The sequence below is a fragment of the Python bivittatus genome, unplaced genomic scaffold, assembly GCF_059951505.1.
Source record: "Python bivittatus isolate LINGU-HERP-01145 unplaced genomic scaffold, Pbiv_v1 ctg000530_np1212, whole genome shotgun sequence".
Taxonomy (NCBI): domain Eukaryota; kingdom Metazoa; phylum Chordata; class Lepidosauria; order Squamata; family Pythonidae; genus Python; species Python bivittatus.
The window spans coordinates 8,924,992-8,942,928 of NW_028277085.1; the positions used below are offsets into that span (position 1 = coordinate 8,924,992).

At 40.0% G+C, this 17,937-nt stretch overlaps 1 protein-coding gene across 1 annotated transcript in view; it reads right to left on the minus strand.

The window, feature by feature from the left end:
- The window catches only part of LOC103052898 (NAD(P) transhydrogenase, mitochondrial-like), a 52,134-nt gene that overhangs the window by 15,815 nt on the left and 18,382 nt on the right, over positions 1 to 17,937 (minus strand). The window contains exons 6-14 of the mRNA XM_007424284.4: positions 17,773 to 17,861; positions 17,125 to 17,312; positions 16,578 to 16,711; positions 13,871 to 14,062; positions 10,766 to 10,919; positions 7,465 to 7,626; positions 6,352 to 6,462; positions 5,946 to 6,091; positions 2,124 to 2,319 (exon numbers count right to left, since the gene is read on the minus strand). Of these exons, the coding sequence (XP_007424346.2) occupies positions 2,124 to 2,319; positions 5,946 to 6,091; positions 6,352 to 6,462; positions 7,465 to 7,626; positions 10,766 to 10,919; positions 13,871 to 14,062; positions 16,578 to 16,711; positions 17,125 to 17,312; positions 17,773 to 17,861 (1,372 nt within the window). The remainder of the gene's footprint in view (positions 1 to 2,123; positions 2,320 to 5,945; positions 6,092 to 6,351; positions 6,463 to 7,464; positions 7,627 to 10,765; positions 10,920 to 13,870; positions 14,063 to 16,577; positions 16,712 to 17,124; positions 17,313 to 17,772; positions 17,862 to 17,937) is intronic.

A 17,937-nucleotide genomic window follows, 5' to 3' on the forward strand; every position in this document is an offset into this window, starting at 1 on the left:
TAACGTTTTGCAACATGCTGGCGTTCCTCAACCACCAGGCTTCCACAGAAACCATTCTCTAAACACTGTAAAAGCCTTCAACGTAGATGACAATGACATCCATTTTCCTCAGTATCGTTTATTTTCCACAATCGGCATGAAAGCCCTGCTTCTACAGAGTCATAACCCTGATTCAAATTTTGACGCAGATTTCATTTGGGCTGTTTGGGAAGAGTGAAAAATGCCACAGCTGATTTGGTTGACCTCGTTCTACGGGGACTGATGTTTCATTCACTTGATCGATTTGTTTGGTTCCCCTGAAAGTTGAATATTTTCATTGCATAATCCCTCATGCAACTTTGGGCCCTCTAAGCCCATTATCAACGACAGCTATAGATGAATGTTACCGTGCTGACAAATTCAGGTCAAATCCTCCTTTGACTTGAATATTAAAAAAAACCCATCATGCACGTGGAAGTGTAGTTAGGCAATTCTGATACGGCCTTTTCTCATGAACTCATCCACTATTCTGTGAAGTGAAACTCCCTATGTACTTTTCCACAGAGGTGCATTTCTCAGGAGAGTCAGCCCCATGGCTTTAGGCGACTTTAAAAGGAACTGATTTTTGCTGAGTCGACAGAGGAGAACATTTTATAGTATATGCTGACTCAGTGATCCATTTCAAGCAGAAGGATTAGCGTTGAAGATCTTACCTAGCCGGGTAACGAAACATTTGCAAGAAAACAACCAAGCTCAGAGAACCCCAAGGACTCCACAGTTCAACCCTGAGCTACAGATATTCTCTTCTATTATAAAAGGATTACCCACATACACAGAAAACAACAAGCACACAACCACACGCAAACAACAACCACACACAAATCTTCACGTGGTTATCACACGGCTCACAAACCTGACAGAGGTGAAGCTCTTTTCACTTTCAGATGGCTGACCCAGATGGCTAATCTTAGAGCCAGCTTTATTCAGATTGCACAAGATATTTAAATAAATCATGAGCCTTATTGCTTTTATACTTTTCCATTTGATTTGATTGCCTAACTTTTTAAAAATGTGAACCGCTTTTGTTTTTTAAATGAAAAGTGGTAGGTTGTTTTTATAAATAAATAAGCAAGCAAGCTGGAAAACCTGATTTTCCACTGGCTGGTGCCAATGTAGGACTAAAATAAGATTTCACACAAATCTGTTTCAGAGCATGTTTACAAGAGTTTGGATTTTGTGGGTAGAGCAGATTCATCTTCTCCCTGCACCCTCCATGTTTCATGTTAATTCACAAATCCTGCTGCGTAAATGAGGGCACTGAGAGAAGTCCAAAAGAAGGAAGTAACATGACATTTGTGAATAAACATTACTGACATGAAAACTACTTTGTTTGGTAGCAATGAGCTGGCACGGTTGGTTCCAGATGAAATGTTTCCTACATTTACAATGTACATTTCTCGCCTCATTATGCTGTAGTTTTTTCTTACTCAAGAGTGCCACCTCTTGGAATTAAATATACCTTATGACCCCGAAACGAGACTTGATGCCCAGGCATCAAGATCATCTTATATCACCTTGATATAATCAAGGTTTATCACCTTGAGCCATCTTGTAAAGGAATGGGAAAGAATTGTTTTTCTGTACCCAAATGACAGCATGGATCCGTTCTTTTTTGCAAACGTCTGGTTCAAAGTTCATATCGTATCAGATAATTAATTATGCTGCTGCAGGGGTGGGAACTGATACAAGTGGGTCATCATGATAGATATGCATCTCATAAGTAGGGCCAGTATCGTGGTTCTTTTACATACATGTGCACCTAAGGTGAGCGCCTGCTTGAAAAACGTGGTCCATCTATGATCCACCTACATGGCAAAATGCATGGCTGCAGTTAAGTACAGTAAGGGATCTAAGGAGATCACAGGTGAGGTGTTACTTAGGCTTCTCCAGTGAAAATTAAATCAGAAAGTATCCTAGAAGACACATGATTTCCCTGAATTTGCATACCGTTGGAATGATTACAAAGGTGTGTTTGGAGTATCTCAGCCATTAGGGTCATCTTCTTACTGAAGGTGCCCAACCATGATTCCAGGAATACCGTTTTCTCTAGGACAGAGTTTCAAAACCACTTGTCAAAGGCTCACCCATGGTGCCTCCCAAGGCCATGGCTGTGGACATCTGGGCCAGTAGTTCCGGCGAGGGTTTCAAAGCACCCAAAGTAGCGGCAATACCAGCAGCAACGCCAATCATTCCAAGGGCATTGCCAAGTCGTGAAGTGCTCTGACTAGATAAGCCAGCTAGCGCGCCTACACAGCAAAGTCCAGAGCCCAGATACATCATCTGCAGAGAGAGAGAAGCAAAGCACGTAAGGGAGAAAGTTGGCATCGACTTCAGCCTGGGTTGAGATTTCACTTGCTGTGAACCTCTGCACCCAGCTATAAGCAAGTATATGATTCAGCTAGCGTGGAATATCTACAGGTGACGATAGTAGTGCTGGACCAAAATCTGCCTTACAATGTCTACTTTTTTTTTTTCCCCTTCCAAATAAAGGCTTCTGTTTTTCTGCCTTAGTTGTAGGCTGCTTGAGAATTTCTTTAGAATTTCTCTCGGTGAGAATTTTAAGGCAATTGGATCGCTGGAAATGGTAGGGAGTGCTATTGCCAGTGCAATGTTTTCTGCGAAGCATCTTTCCATCACTCTGAAGCCTTCCTGGCTGCCCACACTTCCCACTTTGGAAAAGCATCATGGGAGGAGTTCCATCCTGATGTTTTCCCTTGCAATTTAAGGACGGCGTAAAAAGCCAGAGAGGTTGCAGATTGCTGGAGAGATGGTTTTGCAATGAAATACAAGATGTTCACACACAATCCTCGGCCACCTGGCCACTCATTACACATAAGAACACTATACTTCGTCCATGAGAATACCACCAAAACTGTTCTTCTTCGTAAAAAGTTTTAAAAGCCAACTGCTTTTCATCAAATTAAATGAGAACTTCTAGGAGAAAACGAAGGAAAAAACAGCATACCACTGATAAGAACTTTTAATAGAGAGAGAGAATCACTATATTTGCCTGGGGTCTTCTTTCAACAATTAAACCAAAACTGAAGGGTCAGGAGTAATCATATGACAAGAGAAGATAATCTCAGGTTGTTGCTGTTGTGTAAATTGCCTCTGAAATATGCCAAGTTACAAGACTTTCGGGATTCTATCTGACAGAAGGAGGGGAGGGGACGGGAGGGGAGGGGAGGGAAGGGAAGGGAAGATGGACAGGGAGGGAGGGAGGAAGACATTCTTCTCATTGGCAGCTCAGAAACTAAATTGTTTCTTTGTGGTACCCAATCTGCATTACTTTGTACACACTATTGCATTTTTCCAAAAGTTCATATGTATCTGAATACTTTGCTTACTTCTCTAAATAAACATTTTTGCCATTCCCTTTCTCTGCTTTTCAAAATCTTCCCGAGTAAGCCTTCAACGTTTTGTGCAAAGAAACCTGCATGTGAGTAAACTGGAAAACCACTTAGCTCTTTCTGTCATACTCTGCCTGACAGAGGGTACCTACGGAGGAATTGATTAGCTCTAAATTCAAGCAGCTTAGTAAAGCCATTCTGGCTAGATTTATTCTGCCTCTCCTGCAGCAAGTATTTTTTAAAAAACGTTTCACCATCATTCGGTGCACAGAAGAACTGCAGACCACTAGTTCAAATGCATTTTGAAGATACCAGCGCTGTGAGATCATCTCAGCCCATTTTTTATTCTTACTTTGATTTTTTTAGGGTTTGGATACATAGCAAGATGCTTTGAAAAGCTGGCATGACCATGCATTTATATGTAACATATGGTACTTCTCCCTGGGTTTGATTAGTAGGGGCTACTTTTTCTCAAGTCAGAACAGTCTTGCATTACCTTTAGGTTCAAAAGAAATTTACCACATTTGCAATGAAGCCCCTCACCCACCCACACAGGACATTGGTGAAAGTCAGATGGCAACCCCCAAAGTGAAAACACTAAATCGGGGCACACAAAGATAGGTGTGTGAGTATGGGCACACGCACATGTAGGTATTAAAAAACCCAAGGTCCCCTGATCAAAACCAGGTGCACGACAAGGAGGGGAAAGGGGAGTGGAGTCAGTTATCTAATGTACCCCATGAGCAATGTTCTGTATATACAGTAAATACAAATCTACATCTGAGTTTTGAAACCAGAGATCCTATCTTTAAAATTTCAGAAAGGCCTGGAGCTGGACTGTAGAACACACACACATGCACACACACACAAAACCCTAGTTCAAGGGGACCAGTGAAGACTTACATTGTACAGGAGGCTGAAAAGTAACTGATTAGTCAGATTTCTTGCTGCCCTCCAAGTGTGCTAGAATTTGAACTGCCAAAATTCCTAGCCAGCATGGAAAGGCAGCTTTAAACATATGGAATGTATGTTTAAACCACACATTCTGGAATAAGACAAATCTCGTCCAAAGAACCTTTACAAATGAGCATGCTGAAAAGAGGGAGAGGACAGGAGCTCAACTTTCCTCACTCCATGTTTTATTTCTACACAAAAGGCACAGTAATGGGTTGGATGATGTATCCTGAATTTGGAGAATAGCTAAAAGATATTTAAAGGAGAGACAAAGACCAAAAACTCATGTGTTTGCTGGAACACTTCTTCATCAACAGCAAGATTGTGGGACAGACTGAGTTTGCCAAGTTCCTCTAAACCAAGTTTACCCTCTAAATTGGGGGTTGACAATCAATGGCTCCAAGGCTGAATCCAAACCACCAGAGCAATTAATGTAGCCCCCAGAATTCCTTCAAAAGTTGCCCCTGAATTGTAACTGTAATATAACAGCAAGGGGAGAATATTAAATACATGTGGGAGTGATTATACTAACTGTATTTAATCTAATTTAAATTCTGTTTAGGTTTGTCTTAGCTCTGCTGATTTTAGCCCTTGCACAAACCACTTTTTGAAATGCAGTCTTGGACTCAAGATAGAAGGCAATTAATTCTCTGCTGTGGTGGAGACTAAGGAAGATGACCTTGATGGAAATATGCAAGAATGGTTACCTAGGCAAAAGGGGCTGAAGCATCTTTTAAGTCCAGAGCAACGAGATAAGTTCTGGAAGCAACTCAAGCAGGCATCTCCTGAATTCACTGGCGTATTAGAGGGGGAAGGAGGTCCAGCACAACCAGACCTGCAAGATTCTGTTATTGTAGCCAATCTCAATAAAAGTTGTTCTAGCCTTCTTGTGGAGTTGATTTCCTGGTCTGGTCTACCTAGTGGGGGCTGACAGCTGGAAGAAGAGCTGCAGCCAATCACCTCTCCCTGATGGTTATAGATGTTCTTCAACCCACTTTAGATACATAACTGAAAAACTCTTGGGTGAATGTATAAAGATAATGCATGTTCGCTTATTCATATGAACAGTCAATTCTTCCAGAGGGGGAATGAAATTGCACCTATTTGTCTCCCAGTGACTTCTGCATACACTTGAAATCACTTATGACGGAGCATCAGTTATGCTCACCTCTTTCTTAAGATCTCACAAAATTCTGTGCCCTTAGCAGAAGACAATACTGTTTTAATGGCTAGCCTCCACTACCATAAATCATCTCACACAAATAGCCCTAGTTGTTGGCTTCCTTTTTGCATCTAGCAAGAAATAAAGGTTGAAACTACTGACTGGGGGCAGGGCTGTTTTGCTTTCATGTTTTGCACTGAGAGCAGAAGCTGTGCATAGAGAGACACCCATCATGTTTGTTATAAACATTTGTTTGCACGATTCAGAGATGGCCATATGAACCCAATGAACTGTTTTTTCGTTACATTGCTTGAAAAATATGTTGCACTGGTACTAACAAATCTCGAAAAACTTTTGCCTGGCAGAAGCTGTTCTTCACGACTGATCTGCTGACTTGGTTCTGTACAAACAGGCCCTAAAAACTGGCATGGATTTCTGACCTGCTCAATACTGTATCCACTGAGAAGAGATGCACCGTATCCACCAACAAAGACCGTTCCAGGAAGAAGGTAGAGGTAATTATACTCAGGTGGGTCTGTTGGGCGCTTAAACATATCCAACATCCGCTGGGTAATTAAAAAACCACCTGTTTGGGGGGGAAATGCAAATGGTTGAGATGAAGCAGAAGTATCAGGTAGAAATAAAGATGTAATCTGTACCTGGCTACATCCTGGCAAATGTTGGCTAGGAATCAGTCCTGAAACTGTGGGAATCCTAACAGGATGTCCCTGGACCCTAAGGTAGATAGCTCCCTTGGCTCTGGGAATGGTAGCCATGGCCAAAGCAAAATATAAATGCTTATTCTAAATGACTGAATGGTGAACATGCACTTTGTGAATTTGTTACCTGCAATATTAACCGAGGAAACGAAAGCAGCCAATAAAGCTAACGTCTGAGGTATACTGGAAGGCAGGTAAGCTCCCCCCATCAACACCAAACCGCCCACAGCAGTAAGTCCTAGAGGAAAAATAGAAGAACCTGTTGTGACACAGTTACGGAATGAAGGGTTAGCCATCCCTTCTCAAAATCCTTCTATCATATAGCAGATGTTTCCTGTTGTGGTTGAATATGGTTGATTACTCATACTGTCAACATCTCTCAACTCATCTTCTGAGTAAGTAGACTAGAGGCAGCCTTGAAAATGCTTGATCCCAATGAAAAGAACATTGCTACGCAAAAACGCTAAACCCACAGTACTTCTACATTATCTAACATTTGAAATACCTTAGTCAGTAGACTCTTTAAAAAAAACCCTACACAAATCACACATATTGATATCCTACATTACAGTTATTTCAGGTTTATTTTTGTAACATCTGCCTTAAGTTTAATTCAACATCTGGCTTCATATTTTTATGCTAAGGCATGCCTTCTGCTAACCAGAGTTTATTGAATAAACCATAACTGGCTAGATTCATACAACATCTAAAAACCTAACCAATGGTTTACAAACTGCAATGACTAAGGCAAGATCAAGCAACTCTCATTTTCAATTAGTACAAAGTGTAATTCCAGCCAAGTCTAGGTTTTATAGAAAAGGCTACCCTAACAAACAAGTGGCCCAGTTTATACTGGTTACAGCAAAGTTTAGCCATTTTTTTCAGTCATTAAAATCATGGTGTGACTTTATGAGACGATGTGAGCAAGAAAACAATAGCCAAAATTTAATCCTGAGATTCCCTGAGATGTCCTTCAAAAACCTGGTAGAGAAATAGTTGATGTTGGAAAAAGGGCTATCATCATGCAACCTGCAGATAAGAGGCATTCAACTGCAAAGAAGTGGCTGCAGCTAGAAAATTACCAAGTTTGAGAAGAAAGATACAGATAAGTGGCCCTTCTTGGCTGCTAGACTTTTAAAGGAAAAGGCAATTTGTTTTCATTTTATTCACAAAGCTGCTCTATGATCATTCCTGAACCAAGCATTAAAAGAATGTAGAGCAAAGCAAAGGCCGGACGTACCAGAAATTGCGTTGGTCACTGACATTAGAGGTGAGTGAAGAGCAGGTGTAACACCCCAAACTGTGTGGTAGCCCACAATTCCAGCGAGACCAAAGGTTGTCACCATTTGGGTAAAGGCAGAATTAGGAGAGACAAGGCCCAACCCTAAAACTGATGTCAGACCTAAAAAGAACAACAAGTGCTTAGGATACTCAAGAAAGCATTTCCCCCCCAAAAGATGTCCATCCCTGTTTCTATTTCTGACATGTTAACCTTGACAATAAAAACAGGCATAGGAAGACAGGCTATGAAGACTTTATGGATGTAATTCACATTCCTTTTTTTCTCCCAAATGTTGACTTGTCTGGTTAAAATTCACTTAGCCAAGTTGTCTGTTCCAGAATGCCTTGGCCTCCGGATGTGGAAATGCCAAGAAATAACGTTTTAGACATGTCAAAAATGTTGTTTGAACAAACCTTCAAGGGACAATGTCCCAAGAATTACAAAATGAAAAACGGCTCCAATGTTCCCATTGATTTCTTTACTCGCTTTGGAGAAAAGGCTTCTATTGTAGCATCTGAAAAATGTTAAACGAGGCAGACCACACAGGAATTTCAACAACATCCAATGAGAAAAAGCTGCAATTACCTTCTCCTGCTCCTATATATCAGCCTTCCCCAAACTAGGCAATTTCCAGATGCAGTTCACTGCAGTGCTTGGGTTGCCCAGCTACCATGGGAACTGTAGTCCAACATCTGGAGAATCAGGGATGACTGCCTGTGATGGAATGGAATTATGAAGGCCAGACTCAGGGAGAAAAACATTTTCTTTCATCTCCTGAGGCGCGAGGGAGAGATAAGAGGATGAGACTGGCACCTCCCTGAGGAATTCACAATGTTGTGACTGGCATCACTTGGGAACTGGGGTTTCAGTCTGGGAAGATTGTTATCAGGCCTAGCCCAAGGAACTCCAAGAGACCATGTAAATTCAGTCCAGCAATGTTTATTAGCTACAACCTCTAGCAAGAATCTTCCCAGACTGAAACCCCAGTTCCCAAGTGATGCCAGCCACAACATTGTGAATTCTTCAGGGAGGTGTCAGTCTTATCCTCTTATCTCTCCCTCGCGCCTCAGGAGATGAAAGAAAATGTTTTTCTCCCTGAGTCTGGCCTTCATAATTCCATTCCATCACACTGCCCTATGTTATTCTTTGATACAATACAATCCTAATCTGGTGGACCAACCTATGGCTTTTTTTTTTTTAATTCTAGGTGATTTGCAAATTCTTGGGTGTGGTCCTTTGTAGTTCTCCAAAGATAACTACTGAATTGATAGAAGGGACACACATTAACTGCATGGGAATCATGCAAATTAGCTGTGTCCCATTCATTTAAATTAAACCCAGTTTTGTCTTTCCCTTGCCTACTCCTTTATCCTGGATTATTCTGTCTAGGCTGGACCATTCACATGTACAATTGACCACTTGGAGCCATAGTCCATGAATGCTGAGGAAATTCCACATGTAATCAGTTCAAGACCAAGAAAAACACTAAATTTTAATTGTATGCCAAAGTGATGGGAATCTTTGGAAATGTACAGGATAAAATATGGATAATTAAATGTCCGTATCCTTGTTCTGCAAAACCAACTTGTAACATACATAGATAGATAGATAGATAGATAGATAGATAGATAGATAGATAGATAGATAGACAGAGAGAGAGAGAGAGAGAGAGAGAGAGAGAGAGAGATCACAGTTTAACTTCTTAATTCACTTAGATGATATAATTAGCTTTCTGCAAGTATCATAAAATGTTTGCTTTTCCACAACCTGATCGCCAAAAGTTTTCAACATTCTAAAGGCATGACCACTCAATTCTTAAAACGGGATTTTCCTTCTCATTCTCAGAAAAGAATGTACCAGAGCTGTGCTCAAACATATGGTTGGAATAATACCTTTTTACAGCTACCACTGAAGCATTTTGCCGTCCAATCCCTCATTCCTCAAAGCTGGTATTTTTCAAAGCAAGCCAACCTACCTCAGATAAAGAAAATTCCTGAACAGCTAGGAATTCAGAATTGGCCTGAGCTGCTACTGCTATATTCTGCAGAAAGAACATGGCAGCAGAATTGGGCATTTATTTAGCGACTAGGAGGCCAAAGATGTGAGTCAATGTCCTGTCTTTCATTATACAATCCTCTCTTCAAATGAACTGCTGTTTATCTGCTTCCCCACTTCCATTAATCCCAAGGGAAAGCACCAAAAGGGCCCCCCCCCCAAAGGGCTTTCTCTGATTAAGAAGTGTAGGTAGCTACAGAAACTGGAAAGATGTTTCACAGAAAACAACAATATCAGAAGAAGGCCCTGCATCGCCTCCAATAATCAAATCGGTTCAAGACTACCATCAAGAGAAACTTGAAATAATTTCTAAACTTCCGTGACCAAAAGGTGGAAAAACAGATGCCTCTTTCATAGGCAGAGAACATTTTTGAGAAACTGCAAGGCAGATTTCAGTGCAGCATGATCACAAAGCATGAATGAAACAAGGAGCTATCATTCGAGGGTTATCTCCAACCCAACTAATAATCAGTTGCATTTTCTCCAAATACAGAAATTCCATTCTTAATTATCAGCCTTAACTACTATTAAAACTGCAGGCCCACACAGTCTTACTTCAAAGGAAGTTCTATCAAACACTCATTAGATATTTATAGGGTTGCATGCAATTTAACTCCCTGTATTTACGTAACCTTATTTTAACCTTAATCCTAGGAACTCAGCCAACAGAAATGGATGATAGAACTAAAAGGCATCACCATATTTTAGGGGGATAAATTCCATAAATTGTATGTGAAAACATTCTTCCCTCATAGTTTTCCTAAGCTCTAGTATTAAGCACTGAGGACAATGAGATGATAAAATCTTTCATTCAAGTTTAGCAAGGATCAAATCCTACAAGCAAATAACTGACAGTTGGTAATTAGATTCTGCCTATTCACTTGTCCTACCTTATAGCTTTTCTTACCGCTTAAAATTAGTAAACTGAACCGACTTGGCTGCAGATTCCAAGTGGAAAATAGCATGGCACACCCACTCACGTTTTAATCAAAGTCAGCCCTCTCTATCAGCTCTATCTGGGGTGGGCTACAATATACTAGCAGCAATGGAGCAGATATTTTTAAGAGACTTTTGAGGTGATGTCTCATTTTTAAATTATGATTCCATTAGCACATCCCTGAATGCACACTACAATGAACTTTTGAGAAAGGAATTCATACTCTTTTTTTTTTAAGGAGAAAATAAATATCACATTTTGAAATACCTGTTGTATATACTCCGGCAGAGGTCATTGTTTTTCTAAATGGTGAAATGGCTGCTAGTTTCTCTGCTTCGAGTTCCTGGACAGACTTCTGTTTAACTGGGGCAGCAGGAGGTAAAGTTTTAGGTAAAGGTGCTGGAAACAGTTTTCTCCCTTCCTGTAGCAGAGACATTAGGATGAGTCTAAAAATAACATGTGGAAACTCACAAACCTTATTGTGTGGCTCTTTGTAGAATAATGTGGACAGATTGAGTCTAGATGAGTCAAAAGCTAAAATTTCGCCCAAAGCACCCCTTTGCTTCTCCCTGACTCACAAAACTTGGTTCTGATCTCTTCCATCAACCACGTTGCTTCAGATCTTTACAAAAACTATGTAGATACACCAACAGACAGACACACATAGAGATTTAACTGGCTAACTACATGCCCTCTCGCTTCCAGCACTTGAGACTAGAGTTAAGCCAGGAATTGGGAATTGATGATTCTTCCAGGAATTGGGAATCCATGATGATCAGGGAGGAAGAAGCTAGAGACTTAATTCAGCAATCTTTGGAAGAACACCATTTCCCCATACCTGAGCTAAGTAAACTCACCTTTTCTTTTCATACAATATACAGAAAATAAATCAATGCTTGGTTTTCCATTGTTCTTTACAAAGAATTAATACCATGCATACATTCATCTTGATGGTTTCGAGACTTGAAGTCATTAAACTCTGGCTTGCATGGATTCAGGTTAGCATTTGCAGCATTTAAAACAGAAACATACTATGTTATGCTATCTTCTAAGATGTCTTGGGATGGAGGATGGAGCATCTGGGTGAATGACATTAAGAACAATGGAGAACTTTGGATTGCATTTGGTTAGAAATATCTTCTCCCTCTGGGCTGGATTAAGGCCTGAGAAAACAATCTAAAGAAGGGGTACAAAATCAGTTTTGCTGGATCAGACCAACAGTCTGTCTAGGCCAGCAACCAGCTTCCCAGAGAAGCCAACAGGGTAAGACAGTCATCTAATATAGTGGTTAAGATGCTGAACATGGACCAGGGAGAACCATGTTTAAATCCCCACTCAAACATGGACCTTACAGAGTTGCTTTGAATCAAGTATTCTTCCAGTTCAGCTACTTCACAAAATGGTTGTTGTGGATAAAATGGAGAGCCCCATTTACACCCAGAGCTCCCAGTGGAAAGGTGGGGCATAAATGCAAGAAATAAATAAATGAAACCATTAAATCAGCTTTAATAATAGCATTTCTGGAAACCTCAAGCAGGACTCAAAGACTAAAACAGTTCCAGCAATCATTCAAAACTCTATTGCATCTGATGACGCAAGTTCCACTGTTAATTTCAACATGGGTTTTTTAACAAAATAGTGTAATTTCCTCCAGCCTAGTCTTCAAATTATTGGGGACTTCAATTCTCAGAATCCCCAGAAATGGTAGTGTCAGTTGAAGCAAGTGGCCATAAAGACAGTGAAATAATTATGCATTTTGTAAAGAAGTGATTGATTGATTGATTGATTATGTGCCATCAAGTTGTTTTTGACTCCTAGCAACCACATAGATAGATTTTCTCTATCTATCTATCATCTATCTATCTATCTATCTATCTATCTATCTATCTATCTATCTATCTATCCCTAACTTGTTCTTTCAAGTCTCACAACAGTGCACCTGTTGTCACTTTAACTGACTCCATCCACCATGTTGCTGGCCATCCTCTTCTTCTCTTTCCTTCCACCTTTCCCAGCACTACAGCCTTCTCCAGAGAGCTGGGTCTTTGCATAATGTGTCCCAAGTAGGTTAATTTGGGCCTGGTCATTTGTGCCTCAAGTGAGAACTTTGGGTTGATTTGTTCAATGATCCATCAGTTTGTTTTCTTGGCTGTCCACAGTATTCTCAGGAGTCTTCTCCACCACCAAAGTTCAAAGGCATCAATACTCTTCCTACCCTGCTTCTTTAAAGTCCAACTTTTGCTTCCATAGTGTGCCACAAGGAATACCATGGTTTGCATTATTCTGATCTTTGTAGGTATAGACACATCCTGGCATGTGAATATCTTCTCCAAGGCCTTCATGGCTGCTCTGCATGTTTTTCTTGATTGCTAGTTCTTTACTGTTGATGGTTGATCCTAAAAGGCAGAAGTTCTCCACCACTTCAATATCTTCATTGCCATTTTTAAGACTGGTTTCTAGAAGTATTTCCATTCTATATCTCCTGAATTCATTACCAATCAATTTCACTCAATCATCCTGACTTCTAAGAATTTTGGAACAGAGAAAAACCTATCTCTGTAAATCAATATCACCTCCTAGCATTTAGTAATTTTTATCCTCAACTAAATATCCACAAATATTTTAGTTTTTCCTTCTAGAAGGATGCTATAACTCCCTGAGGGTTCTGCCCTTCTCTGTACCTTTTGCAACACATAACAGCATTTTTACAGTAATGAGAATTGTTTGTGGTAATTCCAATGTGGCTTCCTCGTAGAACTGTAGAACAGTATTGGAATAATAGATTTTTTGTATTCTTGTTTTCTCCTTGTAACCCTTCATATGTTGTGGTAGTGCTTTCTTTGTTGAGATGCCCTTTTCTTTGAATGATCCAGCCTTGACTACCCAATATCTCTTAATTAGTCAACTGTTAAGTCACATTCCCACAGTGTATCCCTGAAATTAATCTTCTATATGTTGCTTGACTTGAACTGATCCTTCTTGTCACTTTGGTTGATTTGGAATAGGAGGGAAAAGTGGTGTGTAGACAATGTGTAGACTACAGATGCTATTTTTTACAAATGTTTGTGACTGGGATAAAATGTAGGCTGAGTGCATATATAAGCTAAGTCTATGTGTATGTGACATTTAAAAAAAATGAAAGAAAGGAGAAACAGAACAGAAGACTGGGAGAAGTTCCAGTGTTCAAGTGGATGGAACCGAACTCCATGCTTTGATGTCAGTTGCCAAGCTAAATTCAAGACGAAAGTGAAGAATCAACTGCAATTTCTCTTAAAAGGCCTTCATTCTGTCGTCCAATATAGTGTTTTGCATGCCTCCGTTAAACTGTTCATCAAAGCATTTTAGAAGAGGAGAGGAAAAAAAATAACTCACCTTCATGACCATCGTCCCTCTTATGACATGATCAATCGTCCCATAATCAAAATCATCTTTTGGCTCCATGTAAAAGTATTCTTTGCTGGGGGAAATAGCTTTTAATAACTTCAAGATGTTGTTTGAATAAAGGCTACTCGCCTGGGTAGCCATTCGGCTTGGCAAGTCGGTGTAACCAATGTGCACCACGCCCTGGGGGTAGGGAACGCAATAAACAAGACACTTAAAAACATTTTTTCGTGTAATGCAATGACCTGATATTTTAGGTGTTTTGCACAGACTTGATATATCCTTTATAACGGATGGTAAATCAGACCTGTACTGACACTTTATTTTGCAAGTTAAGGGCTTACGTTTTACATGAACAGCTTGCTCTTACTCGTGAAGGGTGGGGGGAAGAGCTTTTCTCTTTGACAGTGAGCCAATGGCAGAACAAGCTGGGAGGCCTTTTGGGGAAGCAGTTCCACAGCCATATGGTGCTTATTTCAAGAGTTAAGAAATCAAAACACACTTTAAAAGTCTGAAAACACCTCTTGGACATCTGATGCTATCATGGTTACACGCTGTGCTTCCCACTCCAATTAAACCCTGAAAAATAAAGGGAGGTTTTAGATACCCTAGCTTACACTATTTTGTCAACAATACGCTGGGGGGTGTGGGGACGAAGAATAATATAATAATATCCTTTTGCAATTGTTTCAACAAATTAAACCTTGAACCTTATAACTCAATGTTCTTAGGGGACGTTCTGATCTCAAATGGTGTCCCTTAAAGGCATAGTAAGTTCAGTTAATTGTAGATACCACCATCAAAATAGCTTATTTGGGGCTGAGATTAAGGAGAAAAGCTTCAAATACAGGTCAGATTCAAGCACTGCACTAAACCCTAACATAGGTCACAGGATGAACTTAGCCACTGTGGTGCAGAATTGGTTCATGATTTAGTGTGTTATGCCAACACAGCCAAATACAGATTGAAGAAATCATGGTTCAACCAACCACTTCATATCCCAACGACTGAACCTAGTCATAGTCAAAGAAATGCCCAAACATCATTTTCTGGGCTTGGTACAGACATGAAAAGTCTGGTTTGTCCTATTTAAAGAAAGGCTGAAGGTTACTGTGTCCTTTAATTGCAGATTTTTTGCTTAAGCATGTTAGCCTTCCTTCTCATTTTTATATACTCTAAATGCAGATACGGCAGTCTGAAATGCACATAAGCTACTTGTTCAAGAGTGACCACTTAGCTTCTCTTAATATAATGGATGTTAAGTGGGGAACTGTCTTTTCTTAGGCATGGAAGCCAGATGAATGACCGTGGATATGTCGCTCTGCAACTAACTGGGATAAAGGCTAAAAAGAAGAATAGTGTATTATGGAGACTATGGATGGATTCCCATCAACCCAAACCATGACTTGTTTTACTGCACCATCCATAGTAGCATGGTTCACACATAAAGTGAAAGAAAATGTATACAAAAATCTTTGCCACAGAGAAAGTGGGCAAAGGATGCCCAGTAATGCAAATAGAAATGTACAAAGTTTGGTTGCAGATTTTTTGGAAAAAAGTTCAGCCTGAGGAAAGAGGATGAAATGAATCTAAAACTGGGAAAATGAGAAACCAAGTAAAGTCAGGTTTAATTTATTCATCCATACCTAAATCCTAAGGGAATAAAAGATATAAGAACATATAGAATATATGCATCCCTTATCCAAAGTAAAGAATGTGGTGTATTCAATAATTTAGTGATCCAGAATTGGAGGGATCGCAACATAAACCAGCATCTAGCAGCCACAATGACTAAGTTCACACAACCTGGTAAAACAAAACCAAACAATGTCATATTGTAGTTTACTGCAATATTACACACCCTATTTTTGTATAAACCTTTTCCAAATCCCATTTGTAGTGATAATTGCCTGAAGTTCTACTTTTCTAAATGAATAATAAGGTGCATAGTTGCAAATAGAGATGTTGGTGCCTTTTTTATGAGCAAGTAAATGAAATAAATTCCAGTGCCAATTTCCTTTTTTAGTTGAATTCCAAATAATACCAAGGTCTTGTTAATAAAACTCCAGAGATGGGTTTTTTTTAACCATTACAGATATTGATATTTTAAAGCATGCAGCCATGCTTACAAAAATCAGAAAGCATAACATTCTCAAAATTGGGAATGCATCTGAATAATATTCAAGTATACTCTCATTTTTTTAGGTGGAGGATGTTCTATGACATTAGATTACCATACTTTAGTAAATAATCATGGGGAGATGTGGCCAGATCTGAAGGAAATGTGGAATACTGTTTTTAGAGTGTCTTTATTTAAGCCCTTGCACTAATGTGCATACTTACAAAACTTCTGTAAAGGCCATAGATTTCCAGGATAGCTGTGGTTGTTTTAACTACAATTTGTTGAATAAGCCAAAATGTCTGATTTTAGGAACACCTTAAACCATAAGCTGTGACAAGCTACTTTTTGGTGCTTGGGGGCTGTACAACATCATTTGGGAGGGTCCTTCTCAGTCTGGGATAATGCATGGTGGGTGCAGCCCATGTCAGATCTTTTTTTTTTTAAAAAAAACAGACATTAAGATGCTTAATATAGCTAAGAAGGTCTATGTGTGATGTTCTGCCACTTTGGAGGAACAGCAAGATAATGCATTTATCAAGGGGCCAAAATGTTTGAAACTGACTCTCCTGTGCAAACCTTATGAATGTGAAGTTCTCCAGGATGGGTGGTCTCCACATTGCCCCCAGCCTCAGCAGCAAGATCGACTATTACGGAACCATCTCTCATGGATTCTACCATAGGTTTGGTGATCAAGATTGGAGCCTTTTTCCCTGTTACAAACAACAAGAACAGAAAGGGGAGCTCTTCTTGATTTCACTCCATGTTTCTTTTGAAAAAGCTTGAGCAGATGCCAACAGAACCTCAGGATTATTTGGATCACACTTGAGAGGGACAGTTTGGTCTCAACAATTCCTACCTATTTCTACAATTCATTGAGTTAGCAATTAGAGCAGGAATACCACTCTGTCTGCTGTCTCTCCAAAACTATACAGGACACACATCTCATGCCCAGGAAAAGAAAACCCATGTTCATTACATTTTCTATCTATTGGCAGAGTCCTCAAAGGAGAAAAGATTTGGCTTACTTGATACCCACGACAAGATAAGGGACCAAATTTTGGGCTTCCTGATTAGAAGCATATACTGTTAAGATCTCTGTCATTATGATAACGTTGTACTGTACCTGGAATAAGGGCTGTACTAATAACAATGTCCACCTCTTTGCACTGTTTAGCAAAGAGTGCCATTTCTGCCTCTATAAACTCCTTCGACATTTCTTTTGCGTAACCGCCAACACCTTCTCCTGTTTCAGCAATGTTGACTTCTAAGGGTTCTGCACCAAGGGATTTGAACTGCTCCAAAGCTGGAGGCCTGGAAGTAAGGAGAATTTCACAGGAATCACTAGCTTGGATATTTTTCAGAGCACAGATCAAGAGCATACAACTGTTTTTCAGTCCAAGCATCACATCTGACCTTTGAGTCACATGCCAGCAGATGCACTGCAAAATTCCTTGAATTTGCAATGGATTGTTGATTTTCAGCTAGTATTATTATTGCTGCATTTACTTTATGTCCCACCTTTCCTTCTCCCAGGGGACAATCAAGAAGGCTCACAACATACAAATATAAAAATACAGAGTAAGTAAAACTAATACATATTGTTAAAATAGACACACACATATTTGAAAATCATTATCAGCATTACGCTGAACTAGATTAAAGTTGGTTGGTTCCCTATAGGCAGCAAGCTAGTATACTCTGGATTCCTTTAGTGTTTGCATCCTGCTTTTCTTTCAGAACAGAAGCAGCCTGAGGGCTGGAGTTACTCTACCGGGTATCAAATCCTCTGACAATAGCTCCCATCGATTTTGCTGCCCCCGCTGCAGCCAAGCCGGCCACTCCTCCGCCAATGATCAGCATCTAGGGAGAAAAACAAAGGAACTCATAACTGGGCAATTTATATTTAGCCCAGACTAAAACCTCAAATTGACCGAGG